General features: G+C 33.9%; 1 protein-coding gene across 4 annotated transcripts in view; it reads right to left on the bottom strand.

The window, feature by feature from the left end:
- Positions 1 to 10,586: 10,586 nt before the first annotated feature.
- LOC117336097 overlaps positions 10,587 to 26,221 on the bottom strand; it is a 36,141-nt gene continuing 20,506 nt past the window's right edge. For 2 of the 4 annotated variants that reach the window (XM_033896476.1, XM_033896473.1), the window contains exons 3-12: positions 24,711 to 24,798; positions 24,148 to 24,326; positions 23,232 to 23,541; positions 22,689 to 22,805; positions 21,751 to 21,899; positions 20,587 to 21,353; positions 19,754 to 19,878; positions 18,964 to 19,031; positions 14,183 to 14,271; positions 10,587 to 11,385 (exon numbers count right to left, since the gene is read on the bottom strand). In XM_033896476.1, coding sequence (XP_033752367.1) covers positions 11,278 to 11,385; positions 14,183 to 14,271; positions 18,964 to 19,031; positions 19,754 to 19,878; positions 20,587 to 21,353; positions 21,751 to 21,899; positions 22,689 to 22,805; positions 23,232 to 23,541; positions 24,148 to 24,326; positions 24,711 to 24,798 — 2,000 coding nt within the window. In that variant the 3' untranslated portion in view covers positions 10,587 to 11,277. Of the gene's footprint in view, positions 11,386 to 14,182; positions 14,272 to 18,963; positions 19,032 to 19,195; positions 19,245 to 19,753; positions 19,879 to 20,586; positions 21,354 to 21,750; positions 21,900 to 22,688; positions 22,806 to 23,231; positions 23,542 to 24,147; positions 24,327 to 24,710; positions 24,799 to 26,221 lie in introns of all 4 variants that reach the window. The other 2 variants (XM_033896475.1, XM_033896477.1) reach the window with 2 other exon arrangements.

Raw genomic sequence — 26,221 nt, 5'->3', positions numbered from 1 at the left:
TATGCAATGACCGAGGTGTTCCGAACGACGTATCTCAACTCACGTTATTTATATCACTACTTTCGTTTTGATCACGTCACAAAATGTTATTAAAAATACAAAAAAATAGAGTTCAAGTGACATTTAGTTGAACTTTGAATTATCAATTTTCAAAACTCCTATAAATATTTACATACATAGAAATGGAAAATGTACATTGTTTATTGTATATCCGAATACAGCTGTGGATATACATGTATAATAGTCTATACAATTTTTAGATACATGTGAAATGTGTGGATGACGATCATAACATATTTGACACTTACATATACATGTATGTATATATAGTATGCATGATACATGTACGTTTAGTGACTTCTAATGATTCGGTTTGATTTTGTATTATTCCAAACCTTTTAACAGCTATGGTCATTTATAAGGACGGCCTCCCCTGTGTTTGATATGCACGCGTGTAGTATAATTTAGCCCGAGTTTTCTCAAGGCTCTATCACCATGTCTGGTGTACCAGACATGGTGACAGGGCCAGAGAAAACTCGGGCTAGTAGTAATTATATATAACGTGTATATTATATATTAAAGATGCATATTTATAATTTCTACAATGACTTTGAGAAAAAGAAATTTATGGCTAGGTACATGTATTTCTGCCATCTATGAGAGATGAATTCATAATTTTACTTTATGAACTTAAGCCTTCATATGGCTTATATGTTGATATACATTGCACATACATGTATGTATAATAAAGTGTTGCTTGGATTGCCTACACAGGTTATGCCAACAACTAAATTGGTATGTATCTAATTAGATGTAATAACATTCTTTCTAGCTAATCAATTAACTAAAACGGACCGGCTATTGTTTTAGAATTGATGACGGAAAATGTATCTATATGGCGTTGAAAATTATGATGCTTAATCTAACCATATTTTTCCCGAAATTATAATAATGGTAGAGTTCCATGTGATTGATACTGTATGTATGGAAGTTCCTAATGATTTGGTTTGTTTTTGCTTAACGTCCTATTAACAGCCATGGTCATTTAAGGGCGTGCCAGGTTTTGGAGGTGAAGGAAAGCCGGAGTACCCGGAGAAAAAACACCGGCCTACAGTCAGTACCTGGCAACTGCCCCACGTAGGTTTCGAACTCGCTACCCAGAGGTGGAGGGCTAGTGATAAAGTGTCGGGACACCTTAACCACTCGACCACCACGGCCTCTATAGTATATTTCCGTGTGCATCCTGACTGGTACTGTATATGGGAGGAATATATAATGCTACAGTCCCCTGTGATTGATACTGTTTCTTGGATAATGCTGTGTGTTTTACATGTCCTGCTTGATCTAGGTGCACCTATGAAATATCAAAGTCTGTTGGGAGATTCTGACACCAGATGTTCCTGTTGGTAGCCTCTGACTGGCTAATTTAAGCTACCGTCAATTAACATGTGTTTTAATCGGCGACCACATGTCGTACCAATTAAGAGAGAGACTATATACATGTATACAGGAAAATAAGATGGAAGTATGGTTGATCGGGAGGAATAATTGAACGTTATATTTTACAATAAATGACGGAATTTTGTCGGCACATGTCATATAGGCCGCTAATATCGATAATTGTTATGTACATGGAATTAACGACATTGCAGTTTACAGAAGACATGACAGAATATCACGATAGATTTGTTTTGAATGCTAAGGAAGAACAATGTAGAAAAGGTATAGTATTTATGGGCGTCTCAGACATTGACGTTATCTATTTTCCGAATGATACAGTCATGGTTTTCGGAGTGTTTAGAGAAAATAGATTGTTTTCTAAAATATCTTATTTCAATATCAACAGTTATAGTTTACTGAATTATCTGACAAAGCCGATATCGGTTGAACACTTAAAAGAAATATTGCCACGCTTTGACTATCGTCACACTCTTAACGAGTGAGGGTGATTACTATGTGAGGAAATTTGAGTTCCCTGAGAAAACTCATGCAGTGGGACAGACGATCATGACTCCATATACCTTTTCACGCCATAGTATAGGGAATCGAACCCCGGCCACTTATATAGGGGCCGAGTGGTTAAGGTGTCCCAACACTTTATCACTAGCCCTCAACCTCTGATTTGCTAGTTTGAAACCCACGTGGGACAGTTGCCAGGTACTGACCGTAGGTTTTTCTCTGGGTACTCCGGATTTCCTCCGACTCCAAAATGACGCTGGCTGTCAATATGACGTAAAACAAAATAAACCAAACTTAGGTAAAAGGTGTTACCAGTGTGTCATCCGATCCCTCCGGTATTTTCTGTTCATCTATGGCCATGTCATGTCGTGTAAACTAAATTTTGCTAACGTCATGAACACAAAAATGAGGACCATAGTGTTGACAACGAAACCACAACGCAAGTGTCAGGTTCGGAGTTGAAACGAGGCAAGATTCAGATCTTCACGGAGTCGATTTGTGCTTTGGATGTATATTTTAATTTTCAGAAGATTTTCACTACAAATACATAGAAAGACATTCACATGTACCTCTCATATTCTGCACACAGGGGCTTGGCACGATTTTCCAAATGATAGTCCATATATATATGTATATAGTATCGATACTATATACATATATATATAGACTATCATTTGGAAAATCGTGCCAAGCCCCTGTGACATACATTTGCAACTGGGAGAGAGGGCGAAACTTCGTTAGCCAAGGGTGTTCAATACGATACTCTCCTTTTCAAAGGAGAAGTTGGAGAGGGCCATGCCATCGTATATATTCACCGGGTATCACACCTCACCTAATACTTAAATTTATATTCATCCGTATTATTTCCAGGAAAATATAAACTGTTCATTAATTACAACATTTATATATATTTCTGGAACATTAATGATGTTAATGTTACAAATCGGCAGTCAATATTTAACTTTTACATCTAAAACAGTTTGCGCTAACAATTCAAGAAGCCACTAAGTACACACACAGTGGTGACCGTAATATATACTACGGTCATCAAAGATGGATGCCGGCGAAATCGGTGAGTTTCGGTTTTTTTTACCGAATTTGCTAGTTTACGATAACATTGAAAGTTTCTGAGGCGAGCCGTAGGAAGATTTTAACATGCTGTTTCGAAATATCATATAATATATTCTTAACAATAATCCATTTTAACGCAAGAAGCGTTGGAAAAAAATATCTCCGAGATGACCATAATATCAAACTATGATGACCGTAGTAATTGAAAGAGTGACCGTAAGGATGACCGTAATATGCCAAGAAAGAACCTTCAATTCCGTGTATTTCTGTAAATTGATAAACATATACATGCAATACCTTCGTTTATGTTGCACACCGATTGTTGTTTGGTTCGTTGAGTTTATAATTGGTACCTCGGCTATGTAATAAGAACTGTATCAAGTATTGAAAAAAATAATAATATCATAGCAGCTGGTGACTACCCAGTTTACGTACATGTAACATGAGAAGATACAAGTACATATCAATAAAATTGAAACAATATTGAAATGCACACTTGCAGTATATTCATTCAGTAAACAGTTTACACTCTAAAATTACAACAGAAAAAAAATCAATAATTTACTCATTTGTTCCAGGTAAGTAATTTCATGACTAAGCAAGTCATAATACTGGCATATTTGTTATTGGTTCACTGTTACACAATCAAACATAAACATTCCCAAACAATAAAAAGAAACAATATTAAATAGTAACAAATTGATATGAGTGACGTCATCATGAGTTTTTTTAACCATGATGAGTAAGCTACATGTATCAGAAAGACCCTGACATAAGAATTGGGTATCCTAACGGACGGATGCCTGTTTAGGCTCCAGGACTTGGACTAACACCACAAATATATCATTATGTCTAACAGTTGGTGTCAGAGGCGGACCAAGCTAGGGCAACTCCAGACAATTATCCGAAGGAATGTTGAGGTTCGGTGTTCGAGTCAGAGGAAACTCGGATAACATCAAAACATTTATATGTAAGAATGTCTTAGTCTGGTGTAAGGGCCGGAGGAACTCGGGACTAGATTTATGTGCACTATACACATAGAATCAAATAACTAAAATGTCTGGTAAAACGTTGTCATTGTAATCTTTTCTTTATTATACATGCCGAATAGCCTATATATTTTAATGTATAGTATAATTTCACTTCTGTGCATAAATGAGAGGACACATGTATACAATGTATATACATGTATACTAAATGTCACACATACAATAGATGTATGTATCATTTATTAACTGCAAATGAACGCAACAAAACCAAATGGTAATTTTCATGTATGAATAAACAAACACACAAAATACAAACTTCGAAAAAAACACGAAACTGAAATTTGATCAATGATTCAAAGAAATATAAACAACATGAACGAATAAAAGCTTCAATGTTTACCTGCGTTCATGTCGCTACCTGTAAAATATTCTATTAGCACTTACATCATAGTAAATAAACAAATTGTTGCACGTTGTAAACTAAAACAATAACGGAACGTTAATATCTCATCATTATCATATACATTGTTTCTATTTCATAAGGTTTGAAATACATGAAAAGGTGACGTGAAATGATACTCATCAAGTCTGATGTGTCGGCCATATTTGCTGTAAGAACAGAAAATGTAATGACTTAAATATAAGTAGTGAGTATGAATGACTGACCACGGTTTCATACTTCAGTAACAAAACTCTTCCTCTGTATTACGGCCATCTACGAAACATATTACGGTCAGCCGTTTTCAAAACACGTTGTATATTACGGTCATCTAGGAGATATTTTCCCAACGCTTCTTACGTTAAAATGGGTTATTGTCAAGAATATATTATATGATATTTCGAAACAGCATGTTAAAATCTTCCTACGGCTCGCCTCAGAAACTTTCAATGTTATCGTAAACTAGCAAATTCGGTAAAAAAACCCTGAAACTCACCGATTTCGCCTGCATCCATCTTTGATGACCGTAGTATATATTACGGTCACCATGCACTGTGTACACAGCGAGAAGCATTTTTCACCAACGGAGACGAATTACATTTGCATGCCCCCACCCCCTACCTCGTCTAAAACACATTTAGATGAAATAAGCAATAGTTTGCATGTATACAGTTTACTATACTCATATGTTGCCTATACTAAACACACATAGTACAACAATGATATACAAGTTAGATGAGTTGTTGACTATCGTGTGTACTACATGTATTATCGGCGACCGCCTCAGGAACTTACCTGATGTAAGTAAAGCAGTACCGTTTATCACCAAAAGTTGTTGTTATAAGATTCCGCCGACAATTTCTTTAATGAATTTATGAAATACTTATAATAGCATGTAATAATAAGTAGGTTTGCAGTGCCGATATCTTCAGTATTACAAACGGAATTTCGCTGTTTAAAAATGTCGGCGTTTACCACCGATCGTTTTTGGACACAAACAAAATATACTTCGAGTTATTCGATCATTTCAAGTAGTATTTTGATTGTTGGGACCAAATTTTCACTTCGTATTATCCGAGTTTTTCGAGTTTTCCGAGTTTTCTTTACTGAGATAAAGAGAGAATTCGGCCGGGACTGACGAAGTACTTCGAGTTAAGCGGGGTACTCGAGTTTTTCCGAGTTCGAGTTAACGAAGTTCCACTATAGGTATAGTTAATTCCATACAGAAAAAGAGGGATTCATGTTGCTACTATAGAGACAAATACTGACTCCCGTAGTCAATAACACGGAGGGTTCGACACTTAAAATCCCGAACGAATTAAATGTATCTTAAATAGCAATCTACAGTTTTGTTTAGGTGTGAAAGCTAATATTTTTAATCGTAGACATCACTCGTTCTAAATCGGGACTAACTTAGACAAACAATTACCAAACCTGGAAAACATGAAATGGATTTCCTGATTAGACAATGATGTAATAATGGTGGCATGGGGGTGGTTTTTCATCTCATATTTCCCCGTCTGTTTCTATTTACTCGCCACATAATGGTATTTACTTTGATCTAATATTGTGACGAAAAGATGAAAGTGGGCTTTCGTTTCTCCATTCAACGTTCTGAAATAAGAAATGTGCTGCTGAATTGTTTATTGAAATATTTCGTATGGGAAGAAATTATTGTTTTGCTATGCCTTTTAAATGTTGAATATAAGTGTGGATGACATTGTCCAACTGGGATTGCGTTGAGAATCAAATTGAATCCAAATACGGATTACCTAATACCGATACTTGGAGTTATGTAATCATTCAGAATAGAATATTTTACGCTATATTTTTTTTTTGTATTTCTCGAGTGTAATTGATTATTAACTTGATATGTGACACTATGTCTGTGTCACACATTTCATTACACTGCACCTTGATTAATTGTCAGTATCTTCTTCAATAGTAGAGCTATAAAAGTGAAACGTATGGTGTTACGTTAGGGCCAAATTTCCAATATCGCTCCTTCGCTCCTTCGCCATCGTATTTTCGCTCCTTCGCGTCTAGGTCGAAGGAGCGAAGGAACAATATTGGAAATTTTGCCCTAATTTGGTTTGTTTTTGTTTAACGTCCTATTAACAGCCAGGGTCAATTTGGCTGTAAGGGAACACCATAGAAACTTGAAAGGATCGTACTGACATTGTATATATATATTATACACCCGTATATCACAAGTCATAATTAAACATTTTTTTTTTTACATTTGTATCTTGTGGATCAATAGAATATCCAACCGGGGTTTTATACCAGAGAAAGTTCCATTCACGCTAACAAACTTAATTCACATTTTCTATCATCGGCCAAGCGCTTGTGCTTGGAATATCCAACCGGGTTTTTATACGAGAGAAAGTTCCATTCACGCTAACAAACTTAATTAACATTTTCTAATATCGGGCAATGCAAGCACTTGTCCTCCCGCTGTATTCTCAGTTTATGCACAAATACCTTTCGTTTTATTGCCGAGTTAAAATTTAGTCCTGGTATGTTACAAAGTAAGTAATTTTCCAGTGGCAAAATATCCAGAATAAGTTTTGATGCTTCTTGCGGACTAATGAAATTGAATATGAAAATACATGTAATGCAAATCACGTTTTCTTCGTTTAGTAAGCATGCAGTAATTAATCTTTAGTGGATAATCTGCATACAACGTACTGTCAGTTCGTTCACCAAATAAAACATTATATGAATGTATATGTATAAATATGTACAGATCGATGTAATTCTATGTCAATTGAATAACCTTATTTACATTAAATCAGCGCGTAAACGGGTATATGATATTTTAACAAACAAATCTTGAGACTCAGAAAATAGTGAAGCTTCACACTACCCGATTATATGGGTAATTACTTTCACAAATGTCATGTTGGTGACGCAGACAATAGCCTACCATATTTGGTTACGTGGACACAACCAGCCACATGTCGATGACGTGGGTAATTTGACTTATCGCATGCTGATAATGACGTGGACAATTCAACTTGTCATAATGTTATGTTGATAATGTAAATAATTCAACCAATCACATGCGATGACAGAAAAGGCAGTCTATGACATGCTGATGACGAAGACTATTCAATCTGTCACGTGTTCATGACGTAATAAATCAGCCTATCATATGTTGAAGACAATACATGGACACAATATTCCACCGATACATTGATGTATAGATGGACTGATAATCCACTGACGATTAAATAGATCGATAATCCTTAGATATATTGATGTAGATGGACATATAATCCACCGATATATTGATATCCACAGACGATTAAATAGATCGACAATCCTTAGATATATTGATGTTGATGGACATATAATCCACCGATACATTGGTGTAGATGGACTGATAATTCACCGATTTATTGATGTAGATGGACTGATAATCCACCGATTTATTGATGTAGATGGACTGATAATCCACCGATATATTGATGTAGATGACTGATAATCCACCGATATATTGATGTAAATGGACTGATAATCCACCGATATATTGATGTAGATGGACTGATAATCCACCGATATATTGATGTAGATGGACTGATAATTCACCGATATATTGATGTAAATGGACTGATAATCCACCGATATAATGATGTAGATGGACTGATAATCCACAGATATATTGATGTAGATGGACTGATAATCCACCGATATATTGATGTAGATGGAATGATAATCCACCGATACATTGATGTAAATAGAATGATAATCCACCGATACATTCGTGTAGATAGACTGATAATCCACCGATATATTGATGTAGATGGACAGATAATCCACCGATACATTGATGTAGATGGACCGATAATCCACCGATATATTGATGTAGATGGACTAATAATCCACCGATACCTTGATGTAGATGGAATGATAATCCACCGATATATTGATGTAGATGGATTGATAATCCACCGATACATTGATGTAGATGGACCAATAATCCACAGATAAATTGATGTAGATGCACCAATAATCCACCGATACATTGATATAGACGGACTGATAACCCATCGATATAATGATGTAGATGGATTGATAATTCACCGATACAATGATGCAGATGGACTGATTATCCACCGATATATTGATGTAGATGGACCGATAATCCATCGATATATTGATGTAGATGGACGATAATCCACCGATATATTGATGTAGATGGACTAATATTCCACCGATACATTGATGTAGATGGACTGATAATCCACCGATACATTGATGTAGATGGACCAATAATCCACAGATAAATTGATGTAGATGCACCAATAATCCACCGATACATTGATATAGACGGACTGATAACCCATCGATATAATGATGTAGATGGATTGATAATTCACCGATACAATGATGCAGATGGACTGATTATCCACCGATATATTGATGTAGATGGACCGATAATCCATCGATATATTGATGTAGATGGACGATAATCCACCGATATATTGATGTAGATGGACTGATAATCCACAGATATATTGATGTAGATGGACAGATAACCCATCGATATATTGATGTAGATGGACTGATAATCCACCGATATAATGATGTAGATGGACTGATAATCCACCGATATATTGATGTAGATGGAATGATAATCCACCGATATATTGACGTAGATGGACTGATAATCCATCGATATATTGATGTAGATGGACTGATAATCCACCGATACATTGATGTAGATGGAATGATAATTCACCGATATATTGATGTAAATGGACTGATAATCCATCGATATAATGCTGTAGATGGACTGATAATCCACCGTTATATTGATGTAGTGGACTGATAAGCCATCGATATATTGATGTAGATGGACTGATAATCCACCGATATATTGATGTAAATGGACTGATAATCCACCGATATATTGATGTACATGGACTGATAATCCACCGATATATTGATGTAAATTGACTGATAATCCACCGATACATTGATGTAGATTGACTGATAATACACCGATATATTGATATAGATGGACGATAATCCACCGATATATTGATGTAGATGGACTGATAATCCACCGATATATTGATGTAGATGGACGATAATCCACCGATACATTGATGTAGTTGGACATATAATCCACCGATATATTGATGTAGAAGGACATATAATCCACCGATATATTGATATCCACAGACGATTAAATAGATCGACAATCCTTAGATATATTGATGTTGATGGACATATAATCCACCGATACATTGATGTAGATGGACATAAAATCCACCGATATATTGATGTAGATGGACTGATAATCCATTGATATATTGATGTAGATGACTGTTAATCAATTGATATATTGATGTAGATGGCGATAATCCACCGATATATTCATGTAGATGAACCAATAATCCACCGATACAATGATGTAGATGGACTGATAATCCGCCGATATATTGATGTAGATGGACCGATAATCCACCGATATATTGATGTAGATGGACCAATAATCCACCGACATATTGATGTAGATGGACAGATAATCCACCGATATATTGATGTAGATGGACTGATAATCCATCGATACATTGATGTAGATGGACTGATAATTCACCGATATATTGATGTAGATGGACGATAATCCACCGATATATTGATATAGATGGACTGATAATCCACAGATATATTGATGTAAATGGATTGATAATCCACCGATATATTGATGTAAATTGACTGATAATCCACTGATACATTGATGTAGATTGACTGATAATCCACCGATATATTGCTGTAGATGGATTGATAATCCACCGATACATTGATGTAGATGGACTGATAATCCACTGATACATTGATGTAGATTGACTGATAATCCACTGATACATTGATGTAGATGGACGATAATCCACCGATACATTGATGTAAATTGACTGATAATCCACCGATACATTGATGTAGATGGACGATAATCCACCGATATATTGATGTAAATTGACTGATAATCCACTGATACATTGATGTAGATTGACTGATAATCCACTGCTATATTGATGTAGATAAGACCAATAAGCCACACTGTTATCTTATTTCAGTTAATTCCAGATAAAGATCGAATAAAACACGACAATGGCTATACTTGATGTAAGTTTTATTTTGAAATTGTTATTGTCTTTCATTTTCATATACATATATCTAGATATGTTAAATTATGTATGAAGAACAAGGTATGTTTTGGGATTATAATTCCCCGTTTCAGCCTACAAATACAATTAAATTATTAAGAAATCTTGTATTACGTCTCCAGGTATCCTGTCTGCTGAATGGAACAGCGTATGTTTACCTCTTTGTGTAAATTGAAATGTCGTTATCGAAAAAAGAGTCAATAAAAGATAGAAGAAAAAAAAAACTGCTGGAAATATGTACTCCATTTAGCAGATCTACTGGTTTGATACGACCCACTTTTCAGACGGTTTTCAAATTATGACATCAAACTTTTTATTTGAGCATAAACTGATTGCATAGTTTTTAACATGTTACTTTTTCTCAGCCATGAGATCTTCTATGAGCAAGACATCCAGTTCTTCATATAATATTCCTCAGAGGTAAAGCCAGCCGACTGCATGCTGACCATGGGTTCATTGTCTTTAGGAACCAAACCATCTTATTGTAGTTCCACCCTACTTCATGACCAAAAAGCTTTTTTCAATCACATGGTCCATTGTCATGGTTCATAAAAATGACAGAGTAGACAAAATTTCTCGATGATACATTGAAAGACGAAACGCTATTTTTAATATATAAGTAAAACTACTGCGCCTTTAGTTAAATTTTGGGCCTCCACAATAAAGATTTAAAAGCTCGTTGTTTCTGGCGGAGTTGTTCCTTCAGTTCCTCATACTCGGCTACCGTGTACTGTCGGGCTGATTTCGGCTGTAATGACAAGACAACAATGTCTTAATATAAAATCATGTCCAAATTTACATATCGCAATAAATAAATAAATAAATTATTAGATAGATAGATAGATAAATAAATAAATAGATAAATAAATAAATAAAACTAGTACATGATGTAACAGACCAACGTTTTTGGTTTATTTAACATTTCTGGTACAGTTAGTTATCATGTCCAAATTTACATATCGCAATAAATAAATAGATAAATAAATAAATAAATAAATATGAATAAATAAATAGATAAATAAATAAATAAAACTAGTACATGATGTAACAGACCAACGTTTTTGGTTTATTTAACATTGTAGGCACAGTTAGTAATCTTTCATACACCGTTCTGTGTTAGATTTCAATCATTGGATCGCGTTTTAATTTTGCGAACGCTATTACATGGGAATTTTATTCAAGAGTACCCCGACTGATTCAAAACACTATTACAAATAGCTACGAGTGTAAGATTCTGTTTATCACATAACTCGTACCTATGAGGATTTAAGTAAAACTTTCAAATTTCTTTCTTATATTAAGTCGACCCCGACGGTACAGTGTTGTCTGCAGAGACAATCGTGCGACGGCACATATTCATGATGACGCCTTAAAGTATTTGTGACGTCACAATAATGCCATTATACATGTGTCTAACGGTATTCATCACATAATCGTGTATTATCCAGTGAATTCGTCCGTGTCATACTTTTGCATATGTGACTAGTGTAATATATCACGTAGCGTTTTTTCTTCAGTGGCTGTGTCATTCAAAAACCCACTGTGACGTCATAATATGGACAATGACATAACGATGATGATAATTGCTGACATTTCAAATGAGATTTTATGAAACTCGCCCGAAGTTTTAATTTATGCTCGCCAAGGCTCACAAAGTGAAAAAAGCTCATATGAAATGAAAACTCATTCAAGGTATTTTTTTATGACATTATATGGCAGATCAAACAAGTTATGCGATAGCAATAGTGACTAAATAGTAAATTTAAACGTTATTAAAAAATGGCTACTATTTTCTTCAATTACAGCTACAGGTCACATATAGATCATAAAATATCAGGAACACGTTAAAAATTTCTCGCCTTTTTTTGAGAGGAAGTATTAAACATTCACTTTTAAATGTCCTTTGATCAGAGGAAACAAAAGATCAGATCTCGTTTTCATTCTCTCTTTCTTAAACATTCACGGAAAGATTGACAGATGATATGAACAAATACACGGAAAAGGTAAATACGATGTACATAGCATGTAATGCATTTTAGATGAAGCGATTGAAAAGTGTCTTTATAGTCGAATGAGATAAAACGTTACTGGGCGCGAAATACGGAACTCTGTACATACTACGGGCCAGTTTTAGATGGTACAAATTACGACAGACTTTTCCAAAGTGTCATCCATTAATTATAAACGTGTTTGATTACGTTTACTTTGTTTAAACACGATTTTATTTCATCTCAGAGAAACAGGAGAAATAAATTATACATTATAACAATACAAAGGTAAGGTAACAGTTGTAATTGCTTATATTGATTAGTTTAGGCCAAACAAAACGGATTTCATGTTTCCTGACACACAAGATAATGTATACAATGATTACTAATATTGATTTAAATTCTTATTTCTAACTCATCACATATTCCAAATAAAAAAAAGTAAATAAAACATTTCAGTTATATCTTTAAAAGTCGAATTATTAATTAAAATACTGATATTGATTTAAATTCTTATTTTAAACACATTACTTATTCATAAAGTAAATGAAACATTTCATTTCTGTCTTTAAAAATATCAAAATGTTAATTAAAATGCTTTCAATACCTTTTTCGTTATTTAAATGATACAATAAAATCTCCAATCTTGAAGACATTGATATAACTATTAACAGAGAAATATATTGTTTGTTTAATATTTTCCACGAGAAGATCATTTTAATTTTTTGAAAGTACTACAATTTGAACATAATAGCCAATAATTCTTTACAGTACAGTACACCTACATATATATAATTAACACATAATCGGCTCGTTATTTAATTAATTCGCTAATGTGTTTTCCATACGTTACTAGCTTAATATACCTTGGAACATTTTTAATTGGCTGCGCACGTTCATAAGGGCAATGCCGTTACGTCATCAATTGGAAATGACGCAATAAAATGGTTGCCTCCTTAAAAAAATTCTGAACTATATAATGAAAAGATCTTTTATTTGTTTTTTTATTTCATATGAAATTTTATGAAACTCCTCTCGAAGTTTCAATTTTTGCTCGCTAAGGCTCGCAGAAACACCAAAGACTCATTTCATAAAATTTTATGTGAAATAAAAACTCCTACATGCTAGGAACCAATGGGGACAACCTACGTCACCGGAAGTGATATCTGGCGCATTTTTTCGAAGGCAAACGGCTCGCTTGAAGGTAAGCTTTTGTTGAATCTGTGTCTTTAATAACATTCCATCTGTAAAGTCTTGCGTGCACCATTGAAGACATTGTACAAACAAAGTCTTAATGGCAGCTTAAAAAAAATGCGCTCGATATCACTTCCGGTGACGTAGGTTCAAGTTCTTTATTGACTTTGAGTCTTCCGACTCATCAGTATCATATACATATACATGTACATACATTGTAATATACAAATTTTACATAACGTAGGTTGTCCCCATTGACATACATACAGAACTTTGTTTTGGTCATAGGGAATATGAATAATTGACAGAATCTCTCTTGATATTTAAGTGATTGATGATAAAAAAAGACCAATAATGCTGTACCCTTCGTGGCCGGAGGACCATACTGACGGAGGGGGAGCGGCTAGACTGAGGCCTCTGTACCCAGGGGCTTCTCCGGCTGACACAGCAGGCTGCAACGCAATACACAAATACATATTTACAAGTTTTATAAATCCATACATAATTTGTGTAATATCAAGCATGATATTTCAAAATCAACTATTGCAAATAATCCAAAAATAGCATTTGATAACATAATTTAGGTCTCAGTTTTTTAAGTACTATGTATCTATATATCAATGGAATCTGTGCAAATGTGCAAAAAAATTGGGAGAAAATAAATCTAAAGTGGGAGTTTCATTTCATTTCGGCGTCAAATTAAAGAATCGCTTATATACAGAAATTTTGTTCATCAATATGATAAAAAAATGACGTTATATTACCGTAATAATACTTCTGTACACTACTCTATAATACTACACTGATATTACTGTGTATATTACCGTAATTATACTACTGTACACTACTCTATAATACTACACTGATATTACTGTGTATATTACCGTAATTATACTACTGTACACAACTCTATAATACTGTGTATATTACCGTAATTATACTACTGTATACTACTATATAATACTACACTGATATTACTGTGTATATTACCGTAATGATACTACTGTACACTACTCTATAATACTACCCTGATATTACTGTGTATATTACCGTAATTATACTACTGTACACTACTCTATAATACTACACTGATATTACTGTGTATGTTACCGTAATTATACTACTGTATACTACTATATAATACTACACTGATATTACTGTGTATATTACCGTAATTATACTACTGTATACTACTATATAATACTACACTGATATTACTGTGTATGTTACCGTAATTATACTACTGTACACTACTCTATAATACTGTGTACATTACCGTAATTATACTACCGTACACAACTCTATAATAATGTGTATATTACCGTAATTATACTACCGTACACAACTCTATAATACTGTGTATATTACCGTAATGATACTACTGTACACAACTCTATAATACTACACTGATATTACTGTGTATATTACCGTAATTATACTACTGTACACTACTCTATAATACTGTGTATATTACCGTAATGATACTTCTGTACACTACTCTATAATACTGTGTACATTACCGTAAATATACTACTGTACACTACTCTATAATACTACACTGATATTATTGTGTATATTACCGTAATTATACTACTTTACAGTAATCTACAATACTACACAGATATTACTGTGTATATTACCGTAATGATACTACTGTACACTACTCTATATTACTGTGTATGTTACCGTAATGATACTACTGTACACTACTCTATATTACTGTGTATGTTACCGTAATTATACTACTGTACACTACTCTATAATACTTCCCTGATATTACTGTGTATATTACCGTAATTATACTACTGTATACAAGTCTATAATACTGTGTATATTACCGTAATTATACTACTGTACACAAGTCTATAATACTGTGTATATTACCGTAATTATACTACTGTACACAAGTCTATAATACTGTGTATATTACCGTAATTATACTACTGTACACAAGTCTATAATACTGTGTATATTACCGTATTTATACTACTGTACACTACTATATATATCACTATACTGATATTACTGTGTATTACCATAATTATACTACTATACCACTACAGTTCATCACATGCACCGATGAATAAATCGAAAAGTAAATGTTATCCATATTTAATGCTATTACATATGATATACAATGTATCTTTTGTATATACCCAAAACACTTCAGAAAATTTCGAAACTGTAAAGAATTGAACAGCTTTAGTGAAACGAAATAAACGTTCATGGTTTAACTTGTAATTACCTTTCAAGTATTTCCTTCATCACGCGCGTTTTTGCCTATTATTACAATCACTATTACGCTTTAATTCGACTTTTATATAAATCATGATGTACCCAATCTGTGTACTGTGTGAAAAAACTGGAATTCAATTAACAATTATTTTTTCTGCTTATAATAGGATTAATTTGTTTTGGTTTTGTTATATTTTTCACTTAGTAAATCAAACTAAAATTAGCTAGGAACGGTGAATACTTTTGGATTCCTAATTTGAAATACAAAAATGTAACAATAATGATAATAATAAATATCGAAACAGGACATTTTACATCACTGCAACAATAAACAAAATGAAATATTTACGGTAAAGATATGGCGAAGGCAGGAGAAACATTCATACGGAATCTGTTTCGTTAGTTATGATGGTATAATTTCGTCCCTCGAAAAAAACAGAATTGTATTAGGGACCTAATTGAGAAAACGAAAACAGTTAAACTATAACTTTAGTCTGATAATCGCAATAGTTAGAAACTTTATCTATCGGAGTGACGGAAATAGCTAAAGGTTGACTTGAACGAACAAATCTTTAGTGATGACTTGAGGTTTCTCATATGATGGATTCCATCAAATTTATTTCATTACGACGAATATAACACGACAAGTACCACGGTATGGGAATCACGTGGTCAGAAGATGCGAATTCAAAATGGCGGCCGCTAGTGCAGAAAACATAAAATGAGGTAAGAAATTGAAAATGCTCATTACATAGGTTTTTCTTTATTGTAGCGAGCATATGTCATACTATAATCTCGACATATCCATACCTCATGTGTGCTGGGACAGTTTGTAGTTATCCGTAACATTCTGACCAAAATTTCGAATCGAAAGGATTCCACTGACGAATTCGATTCGAAATTTTTGCTCAGAATGTTACGGATAACTACGGACTGTTCCAGAACACATGAGGTATGGATATGTCTAGATTAGAGTTATAGAATATGCTCGCTACAATGAAAAGCCTATGTAAGTGACTATTTTCAGTGTCTTATCTCATTTTATGCTTTCTACACTGGTGGCCACCATTTTGAATTTGTATCTTCAGATCACGTGATTCCCCTCCGTGAGTACATAAATACAAAAGAGTCTCTGAAAAAGAAGCCACACATCTATCAAGCCTGGTCGGGACTAAATAGGACACACATGCCAGGTGAAGGAATAGGTGAGTCGTGTTTCTGAGTAGAAACGTGTGTGAGTACAGGTGAGTCACGTATATGAGTATAGGAGACAGGTGTGAGTTCAGGTGAGTCACGTAGCAGACAGGTGTGAGACGAATATGAGTTCAGGAAATATTTTACTTGATATTAAGTCTATGGATATACACAACAACAGCCGGACGCTATAAGTTACGAGTTTCAGTCACAAGAATTTAGTGACATCATTTCCGCTTCAGCAGATAATGCACCAGGGGGCGCATTAGGCGTGAACTTATTTGTATAAAGTATTTCGAAATTATTTAAAAAAAAGTTAAGTGTTGTGGTCCTTTTAAATTCTTTCAATACCATTTTCCCTGGTAGTTTTATTTCACGTTTTATAAAGTATATATTTACGGGAATTTTAATATACCACAAAATTTAACTATTGTTTAAAATAAAGTATAGATATGTATATAATTATATTTATATACAAGTATAAACACTATTGTTAAGGGTTGCTTAGGTACATGTAGGTGTGCCATGATCATCAACAACAAAAGTACTTGAATATATTTTAAAGATTCATGATTCTGCAAATATTGTAGACAATTAATTCCTTATCTTCAATTTATTATAAAATTTGTAGATTTGATATAATATTAACTTAACGTAATTCAAGTTGATGACATTCAATTTTTGTACCTCTGAAAGGCTTACAACATTACACAAATTTCACAATATTTGATTCTTTCAAAATTGTTTAAATTTGATAATCGCGAACTAGTTCTGATCATGATAATCATGATAAATAATCATATAACCCCAACGAAATTAAATACTATTCTACCATGTTTGCTATGTAACGCCAGTTTTGATTGGTTAAAAACCATGTATTATTTTCCAATAACCCACGCTCGTGCCAATAATACACGCTCGTGAGTCACGGCTGTTACAATTTTAAATATCTAATATTCACACGTTTCATAAAAGGTTACTATAGTCGAGTGGGCTAATGGGTTAGTCTTTCAATATATTTTTATCACGACGCGAGGTCGAATCCTACGGAGGCCCCCACTTTTTTTTTCTTTTTTTTTATCCTTTTTTTTTTGATTTTCAAAATCAATGCCATATGATAGATGCTCTTGATCGTAGAACTGTATTGCCTGTATATTTCATCAACAAATAATGCAATACTCAAGAAATAAATTACAAGGTTTTTCCGGGGTTTCTTTGCTGTTTTTCTATTAGAAAGAGGTCGATCTCAGAACTAAACAGTACATGGTAGAATAGAAATAATCAACTTTGACTCGTGTATTGTTGCAGGATATACAACTCGGACTCAGATATTTTGCAATTTTAATTAATAACTCAGGCCTGCGGCCTTCGTTATTAATTTACTTGCAAAATATCCTCGTCCTCGTTGTATATCCTGCAATAATACACGAATCATCGTTAATTATTTCTTAAGTATAGTATGATGATCCTGGATATATATATCATTTGCCTTTAGAATGTATATCAAATTAACTAATGGACTCAATTCTATATTTAGCATATTGATGAATAATTCAAAAAATAATATGTAAGCATGTTGTTTCAAACGCATGCGCGTTAACGGGTATGCTTTATTAGTAAATGCGCCACTTGCTATTTCAAATGCACTATTGTCATGATAAACGTCAGACTGCTGTCGTCATGGTAACGTTAGAGTGGAGGACAGAATGACACACCTGTATCGGGGGTCTCGTGCGGTGAACACACGGTCACGTGATGTGCACGGACGTCGCTGATTGGTGGACTGACGGGGAGAACAAACAACGTCATCAAAATGTGAACTTAAGGTGAACAATACAGAACAACAACAACAACAATAACATGCGTTAATAAAGTAAACAACGATAGATTTGTGAACGTAACCATATCTATGGGATTACAGCGGGCAGGTAACACTACAATAATTACTTCAGTAATGAAAATCTCCGACTTGAGGTTCGAGGAAGGGACACTTTCCCTGCAGCGCAACAGAACATATTTCTATATACAGATGTAGCTTAAACAATATATCATTCAAAAGGTGATTGACAACACATATATAACTTAATCAGATCGAGAAGAATGTATGAAAGTCATCTTACAACATATATGGTTCAATAATGCAAATATGATAAAAAGTTCATATGATAAAATGAAAATCGTAGTCGAAAAAAAGCTTCAGTACTAGGGACAATTAGTAGCTATTAAAATTGGTTTGAAATCGACAAAATATGAAGGAGATACTATAAAAGAGGACATTTCGCGGTTTTGAGTTTCGCGACACGAAAGCTTATTCACATAAAAGCATACAGTTAACTGCGAAATTTACGTTTCAATATCATTGCCAATGCATTGTGTGTGTCTTTTCCCAATAGCAGGATGAATCAGAATAAGAAAATGTCCAATTTTACAGTACTGTAAAATTACACGTGTGCGAAAACGTAAAAACGACAAAAATGATGATGACGTCATGGAATGCATACTGACCTGTAGATATGGGACATGTCCTGGCTTTGTGTTTGCTCATTCTTTAAATCCTGTATAAAATTAGCCTTATGTCTCGTCTTTGGACGGAGGTAGACTTTCTTACCGGGGAGTGGTTTTCTACTATCCTGCAACGCAAGAAAGATTCATAAAATAATCCTGTGAATACCTTAAACAAATATGTTAAACCGATGAATATGTCTAAAGTAATACTTTAATAGAACATAGGGAATGTGTTTTTGTGTGTGTAAAACTCTATTAAGACAACCAGGAAAGCAAGAAAACACTTTTAAAGGGGCATTCCCTTGTTTGAATAAAGTTTATGTTGTCAAAATTAAACTTACTAGAAAATATGATTTTTTTTCCAAGTAGTAAAAGTTATAATCTTTATATTAATACGACAATGTTACTCTCAAGAAAAACCAAACCTTTTCTAGTATTAAATCCTAAAAACTTCTTAATTCGACCCAAGGTATCACTAATTACCGCAAAGACATACTGTTTTTTTATTATCAATAATATGCCTTTATACTGTACATTTCGACGTTAATTTAATTATACTTGTCATATAATTATCGTTCGAACATTTAATTTAATGATTACCAGAAAATAATGGATTTGACAGATTTCTTCAATGATAACAATTTCAGGTACAAGGAAGATATATTTCAGATCTTGATACACTCTAGTCTGGAAAAAATGGCCAAAGCTATGCACCATAAGTAGTGTGTCGTCTACACGAAATGTATGTATTAGATGTAGAGAATCCGAGAATAAGTACGTTTATAAAATACTAGGATTTGACTGTCATCTTTCATAGACTAACAATTCTTTACCTCCAACAGTAACCTATGCAATTTCACTGTCTTCTTGCATTGGCGTTTGGAATCCTTGGACGGTAGACTGGTGTGCCATGCCTCTATCCGTTGTTCCAGGTTCGAAAGAGCGTCCTCACTGGTTTCCAAGTCCCGGAAGTCCTCTGGAGAAGCATCTCCAGCAGCTTCCACGCGTTCCTTTGCATTATCACATATCAGATGACTTCCTGATGTAAGTCCAAAGCCATCTTCATCAAAGTTATCTTGGTAGTTCTCATCCGCCTCTAAATTCGACAACTGTATTTGTGTAATCATTCCAGAAGAATTTAAATTGAGATTTGACGCTTTATCCGCCTTTTCTTTGGCAGTCTGTCGACCAAATCGCATTCGTTCGAGTTTCTTCTGTTTCTCTCTCATGCGAATGGAATAGAAGACGCTTCCTGGTCCGTACATATCAATGAATGGCCCGCGACGGGCGCCATCTGACGGCCAATCGGCCACCTTTTCAGTGACGTTTCGTTGTAAATATCTTTGTCGTTTTTGTCTTTCCTTTTCCTCTAATTTGTACAAAAGGTATCTGATTAAGGGAAGTTCTTTGTCTTGTATCCATGACAACCGAAGTTTATACTTCTCCATCAGAAGTCTTTTCATCATTTCAATTACTTGAGGATTCCGTTTCTCGATTAGTCTATCATAGTTCTTCTGGTCAAGAACATACACTTCGGCCTCTTGCGTACAAATGACAGTCTGAGCGTAGGTAGGCAGACCAGTTATCAGTTCCAAGTCACCTGTCAAATTGAGTATACTGTTTATTGTAGATTGTCTAGGGAACTATTCTGTAATACAGTTTTATGTGGATGTATATATATTCGCGCGATACTCGTATCTTATTTTAACGAATTTGCAAAAAAAAAAAAAAAAAAAAAAAATCCAGTTAATTAGCATTAGGCTTATTGAAGTTTCATTATTTTGGGTTGTTTTTCATATGTATACACCAAAATACATATACGTTTAAAGTATATGATATAAATTGTTTTAAAGCGATCATTTCTTGATTCTTGATATAAAAAAAATTCAGCAAATTGCTGCAATTGATTATTATATATGTGCTATATATGTGTTCAACATCGCATCAGCAGATTGATTAGGATAAGAATACAAAGCTCAAAGATGATATTTTTATACCTATGATTTCTAAGGCGCCTATGAGACATATCTCCACATGTCGATGGATGTGTGGGGACTTCTTTCCACTTTTTGTTTCTTGTGTCGGAGATTTCTGCCGGGAAAGATACTTGTATTCGTCTGGTTTTGGAGACGGCATACTGAGCTCCCTAAAATTTATAAAATAAATAATTATTTTTATAAATTTAATAGAAATAAGTTATTATTATTGTTTTTTTTTTTCTTTTCTTTTTGTAATTTTCATAATATTTTCCAAATACACCCGATTCTTTCAATAACAAAAGTGCGCTATTTACTGATTATGGGAAAATCGCTTTCGTTAACTTCTACTGAAATGGTATTACCAAAATTCTATCATTTTTTTGGTAAGAATTCTATCGCACTTACGGTAACTGAATTAAGGCAAAAATGTAAATGATCGAAAGATTCAGAAGATTTGACGGGAAAAGAGACATTTTCACACTATACGAAATAGAAAATTGCACTGAGTGCACAGGCGTCGGCTTCTGGTTAGTAGTAATAGCCAACAAAATATATATTAGAAGGAGTAAGGTCAAATATTTTCTTTTATTAATAGTAAACAGATGCCCAACGCCTGTGCTGAGAGAGACTAGTATTGTATTTGTATTTACTATGAGAGAGTCATACCTGTGCATTGCATGATATGCATAACTTAGAGAATTTTTGTGTGGACATTTTCGTATTTTGTTCATGATGTGGCCGAGTGGTTAAGGTGTACCGACACTTTATCACTAGCCCTTCGCCTCTGGGTTGTGCGCTCGAAACCTACGTGGGGCAGTTGCCAGGTACTGACCGTAGGTCGGTGGTTTTTCTCCGGGTACTCCGGATTTCCTCCACCGCCAAAACCTGGCACGTCCTTAAATGACCCTGGCTGTTGATAGGACGTTAAACAAAAACAAATTAACAAACAATATTACCTGCGTAGTGATTCTCTAGCTTCCACCTTCTGTAAATCCTGAATATCTGTCAGCGGAAAGTAACTTGGGTATTGGGTGGCGTGCATCGAGTTGTCTGCTATTATTCTGGCCTGGCCACTTTTGGAGAAAATGATGAAATATGATTTTTTTTTTTTTATTTGCGAACGATTCATGACACAATTCTAGATTTTACTTTAGTAAATCAGAATAAACTTAATAAATATCTTGGAATATATTTAATACATAAATCATAAATGATATATTTGAAAGAAATTTTACCACATGCCGAACATAAACATATACGGTACAAACACCTGAAAATGAATCTACGGGACTTGTCCATTTCTTAGTCAAGATATCAGCGCCTGGAAGGTAAATGTCTAAAGATTATTTCAGAAGAAACTTGATTTTATCTTCACTACACATTTTGAGTGATAATGTCAACGAAAAAATGCCATTTCACAAGAACTTACACATATTTTTCGATTCTAAGTTAAACATTTTAAGCAGGATTTTATCAATAAGAGTGAAATGGTGAACAACCTGAGAAGGAAGCATAATCCATCAACGTGTGTCCCTTGCCGGAGTATAGGAGCTTCGAAAGTCAACTTCTCCTTCCTTAAACTCATCGCCATCTGCTTTTTGTACTTTGGCTGCCAGTTCGAAAACATTGGGTTACCTTCCACGAAAGCCTTCCGCTCCTCAAACTCCTTGGCTTGGAAGTAGTGTAGCGACCGATCATAAAGGTCTCGGTTAACTACGACAAGGTCCGTGGTCTCGTCGGCAATGATCGTGGCATTCCGGACACAGTCGGCATTGATCAGAGCGAGTTCTCCGAAACTCTTTCCTGGTTCTTAGAAAATATCAAAAATAAAAGAACGGGCGATGAATTCCAGGATCCACAAAACGTGTTATAAATTCTATTGAAATTCAAATATTATTATAATGTATTAGACAATATAGCATACTATATAGTAAGCAATATGAAGATCCCTATTTAACGAAAGATGAAAACGACAGTTGTGTTGGATTTCTATAACTTACACAATTCGGTTTTGAATATATAGCATAAATAACAAGCAATATGAAGATCTTTATGGAATTAAAAATGTGCGTTTGATTTATATAATCTAACCAATTCTGTGTTAAATACTCTATGAAACTATCAAATAATATCGTATTTAAAAAAAATTCTAAATCAGATCAGATTAATCATTCTTACGACAAATTGACCTCTTATGTTGAATAGTATCTATTACTAAAATTCATAAATATCTACAATGTAATTGTGTAACATTTGTCAAATCCTTTGTCAGAAAGTCTCGCTATAAATAGTATCATAGTGAATTTTCAAATCATACATAATTTGTATTTCCATATATTAATTCTACAAATCATATCTAAACTTGTCTCTGTAACGTTTAAGTCACAATGACACTTAGCACCAGATAACCTGTACCTATTTTCCCGACGTAATTGCCGTATTTGGATCTGTCGAGTTTTTTCTCCTCGCCTTTTTTCTCCTCTTTCTTTTCTCCTCCTCCTTCCCCTCCACCACTATCCTCTGGATTATCATCATCCGACCCAAAGGTGGTGTTAATGTGTATGGATACAAGGCCGTTAAGTATGATGAAGAAACTGCAGAAAAAACAAGGAATGTATTATCTTATCCTATCAACTTATATATTTTTGTACTAGAATCTTATTCAATGTACTGAATCACAGTAGATCTGTAAAATTGTAACAAAACAGAACAAAAAAACAAAAAAAAAAATTCTGACTTTCAACTTTATTTGTTGTAAATTAATAAATTATATATCTAAAAAAAAAAAAAGATAAAATATTTCATGGATGCATATTTCAAATTTAGGGGACATTTTTTGTTTGTTAATTAAAATAGGGAAATAGACATGTTAAAAATGTATTTGGCATAATTTTTTTTTTAACAGATATATATACATATCCTGTTTGATTCTATATCCGCCTGTCAAGATCTACCCTAGGGTGTTGTACTAAACTTACCAGTCCCCTTTGTCCCCTTGTTTTATAATCACTGTGTCTCTCTCCACACACTCGAATATACAGTTCTTCACCAAATCCTGCACAACCTCTGTAAATATAGTAAATAAAGTAAACATCAGGTTAGCTATCTTATCTGATCAAGGTAAACTATATCATTGTCATTAATATCATTTGCGGCGTAGCTACAATGTATGTTTGTATACCAAACCATTCACATTTTTTTTTCAAAAAATAGAAATGAGTAAAAAAAACCAAAAACAAAAAAAAAATACAAAAAAACAAAAAAACAAAAAAAAAAACCAAAAACAAAAAAAACAACAACAACAGCTAAAATAACAACAACAAACAAACAAAAAACAAACACCAAAACAAAAACAAAAAAACAGAAGAAAAAAAACAGAAAAAAACAACAAAAAAACAAAAGAAAAAAAACAAAACAAAAAACAACATCGTGAAAGAAAGAGCGATACAAGTCTATAAAGTATTCATATAACTTTTGCCTAGCTACACCACTGATCATGTCGTAATGGTTTATACATGTGTATAGAACACAATGTCAAATGGATAGCTGTAGACAAATTAATCACAATTCTCACTGTGGAACTCCAATGACAATTTGTAACTTAAGTATTGTTACCATCAACGATTAACTCTCGATGGTACACAATCTTCTGTTTGTAAGTCATTTATATAAAATAGGAAAGACTCTAATTTGGACAACATTGGAATGTACATTCTTCATCGTGGTACCAATTGCTGCAGAGTTTACCCTTACTTTACATCTGGTAAAGTATCATTAATCATAATTCGGGGAGGTGTATATTACTGTAAATCACTTATATTTCGCGTGGGATTTATTTTCGCGTTAATTCGCGAGGAGAGTCAAATGCGAATTCAAATCCCTCGCGAATATTTATATAAGAAGTACAAGAATAAGTGGCGTCCATTTTGAATCTATCACAATCTTTAGTTTGTGAACAGACATCGCCATTAAAGTGATAATAGAATGATAAATTATATATTTATATCAGAGTGTAATTTTATATCACAAAACACCAAAATTTCAATGGTAACAATGAGAATATGTCACCGTTAGTTGTCCTGTAGAATATGACATAATTCCATCTACTAGTCTATTGTCCTATTTAAAAGAATATTCAATTTTACATATCGGGAGAACTGATTGCTTTTAACACTCATTATCTCGTGAGCTATGAATACCAGAGTAAAACAAAAACATAAATGTATATAAATTCAATTTTAAACAAGAATTTAATCGTTAAAGGTTAACTGTCACATCCGTGATGGCATGTGTGTCTCTCATAACAGTGAAATGATTAATAGACTGGCGAGCTTTGTCAACAAACAGTGGCTGGCAACTGATGGCAGCGACAGATTCTAGCAACAATTTGACCTACCTGTATGAAACAGGTGTAGTGATTAGGTTTATTTTAAGATATGGTATTGGGACATGTATTAAACGGTCATTTCATCACGATATTTCACTTTGG

This window comes from Pecten maximus, chromosome 10 (assembly GCF_902652985.1).
Source record: "Pecten maximus chromosome 10, xPecMax1.1, whole genome shotgun sequence".
Classification (NCBI taxonomy): domain Eukaryota; kingdom Metazoa; phylum Mollusca; class Bivalvia; order Pectinida; family Pectinidae; genus Pecten; species Pecten maximus.
This window is presented reverse-complemented; position numbering and strand designations above follow the sequence as displayed.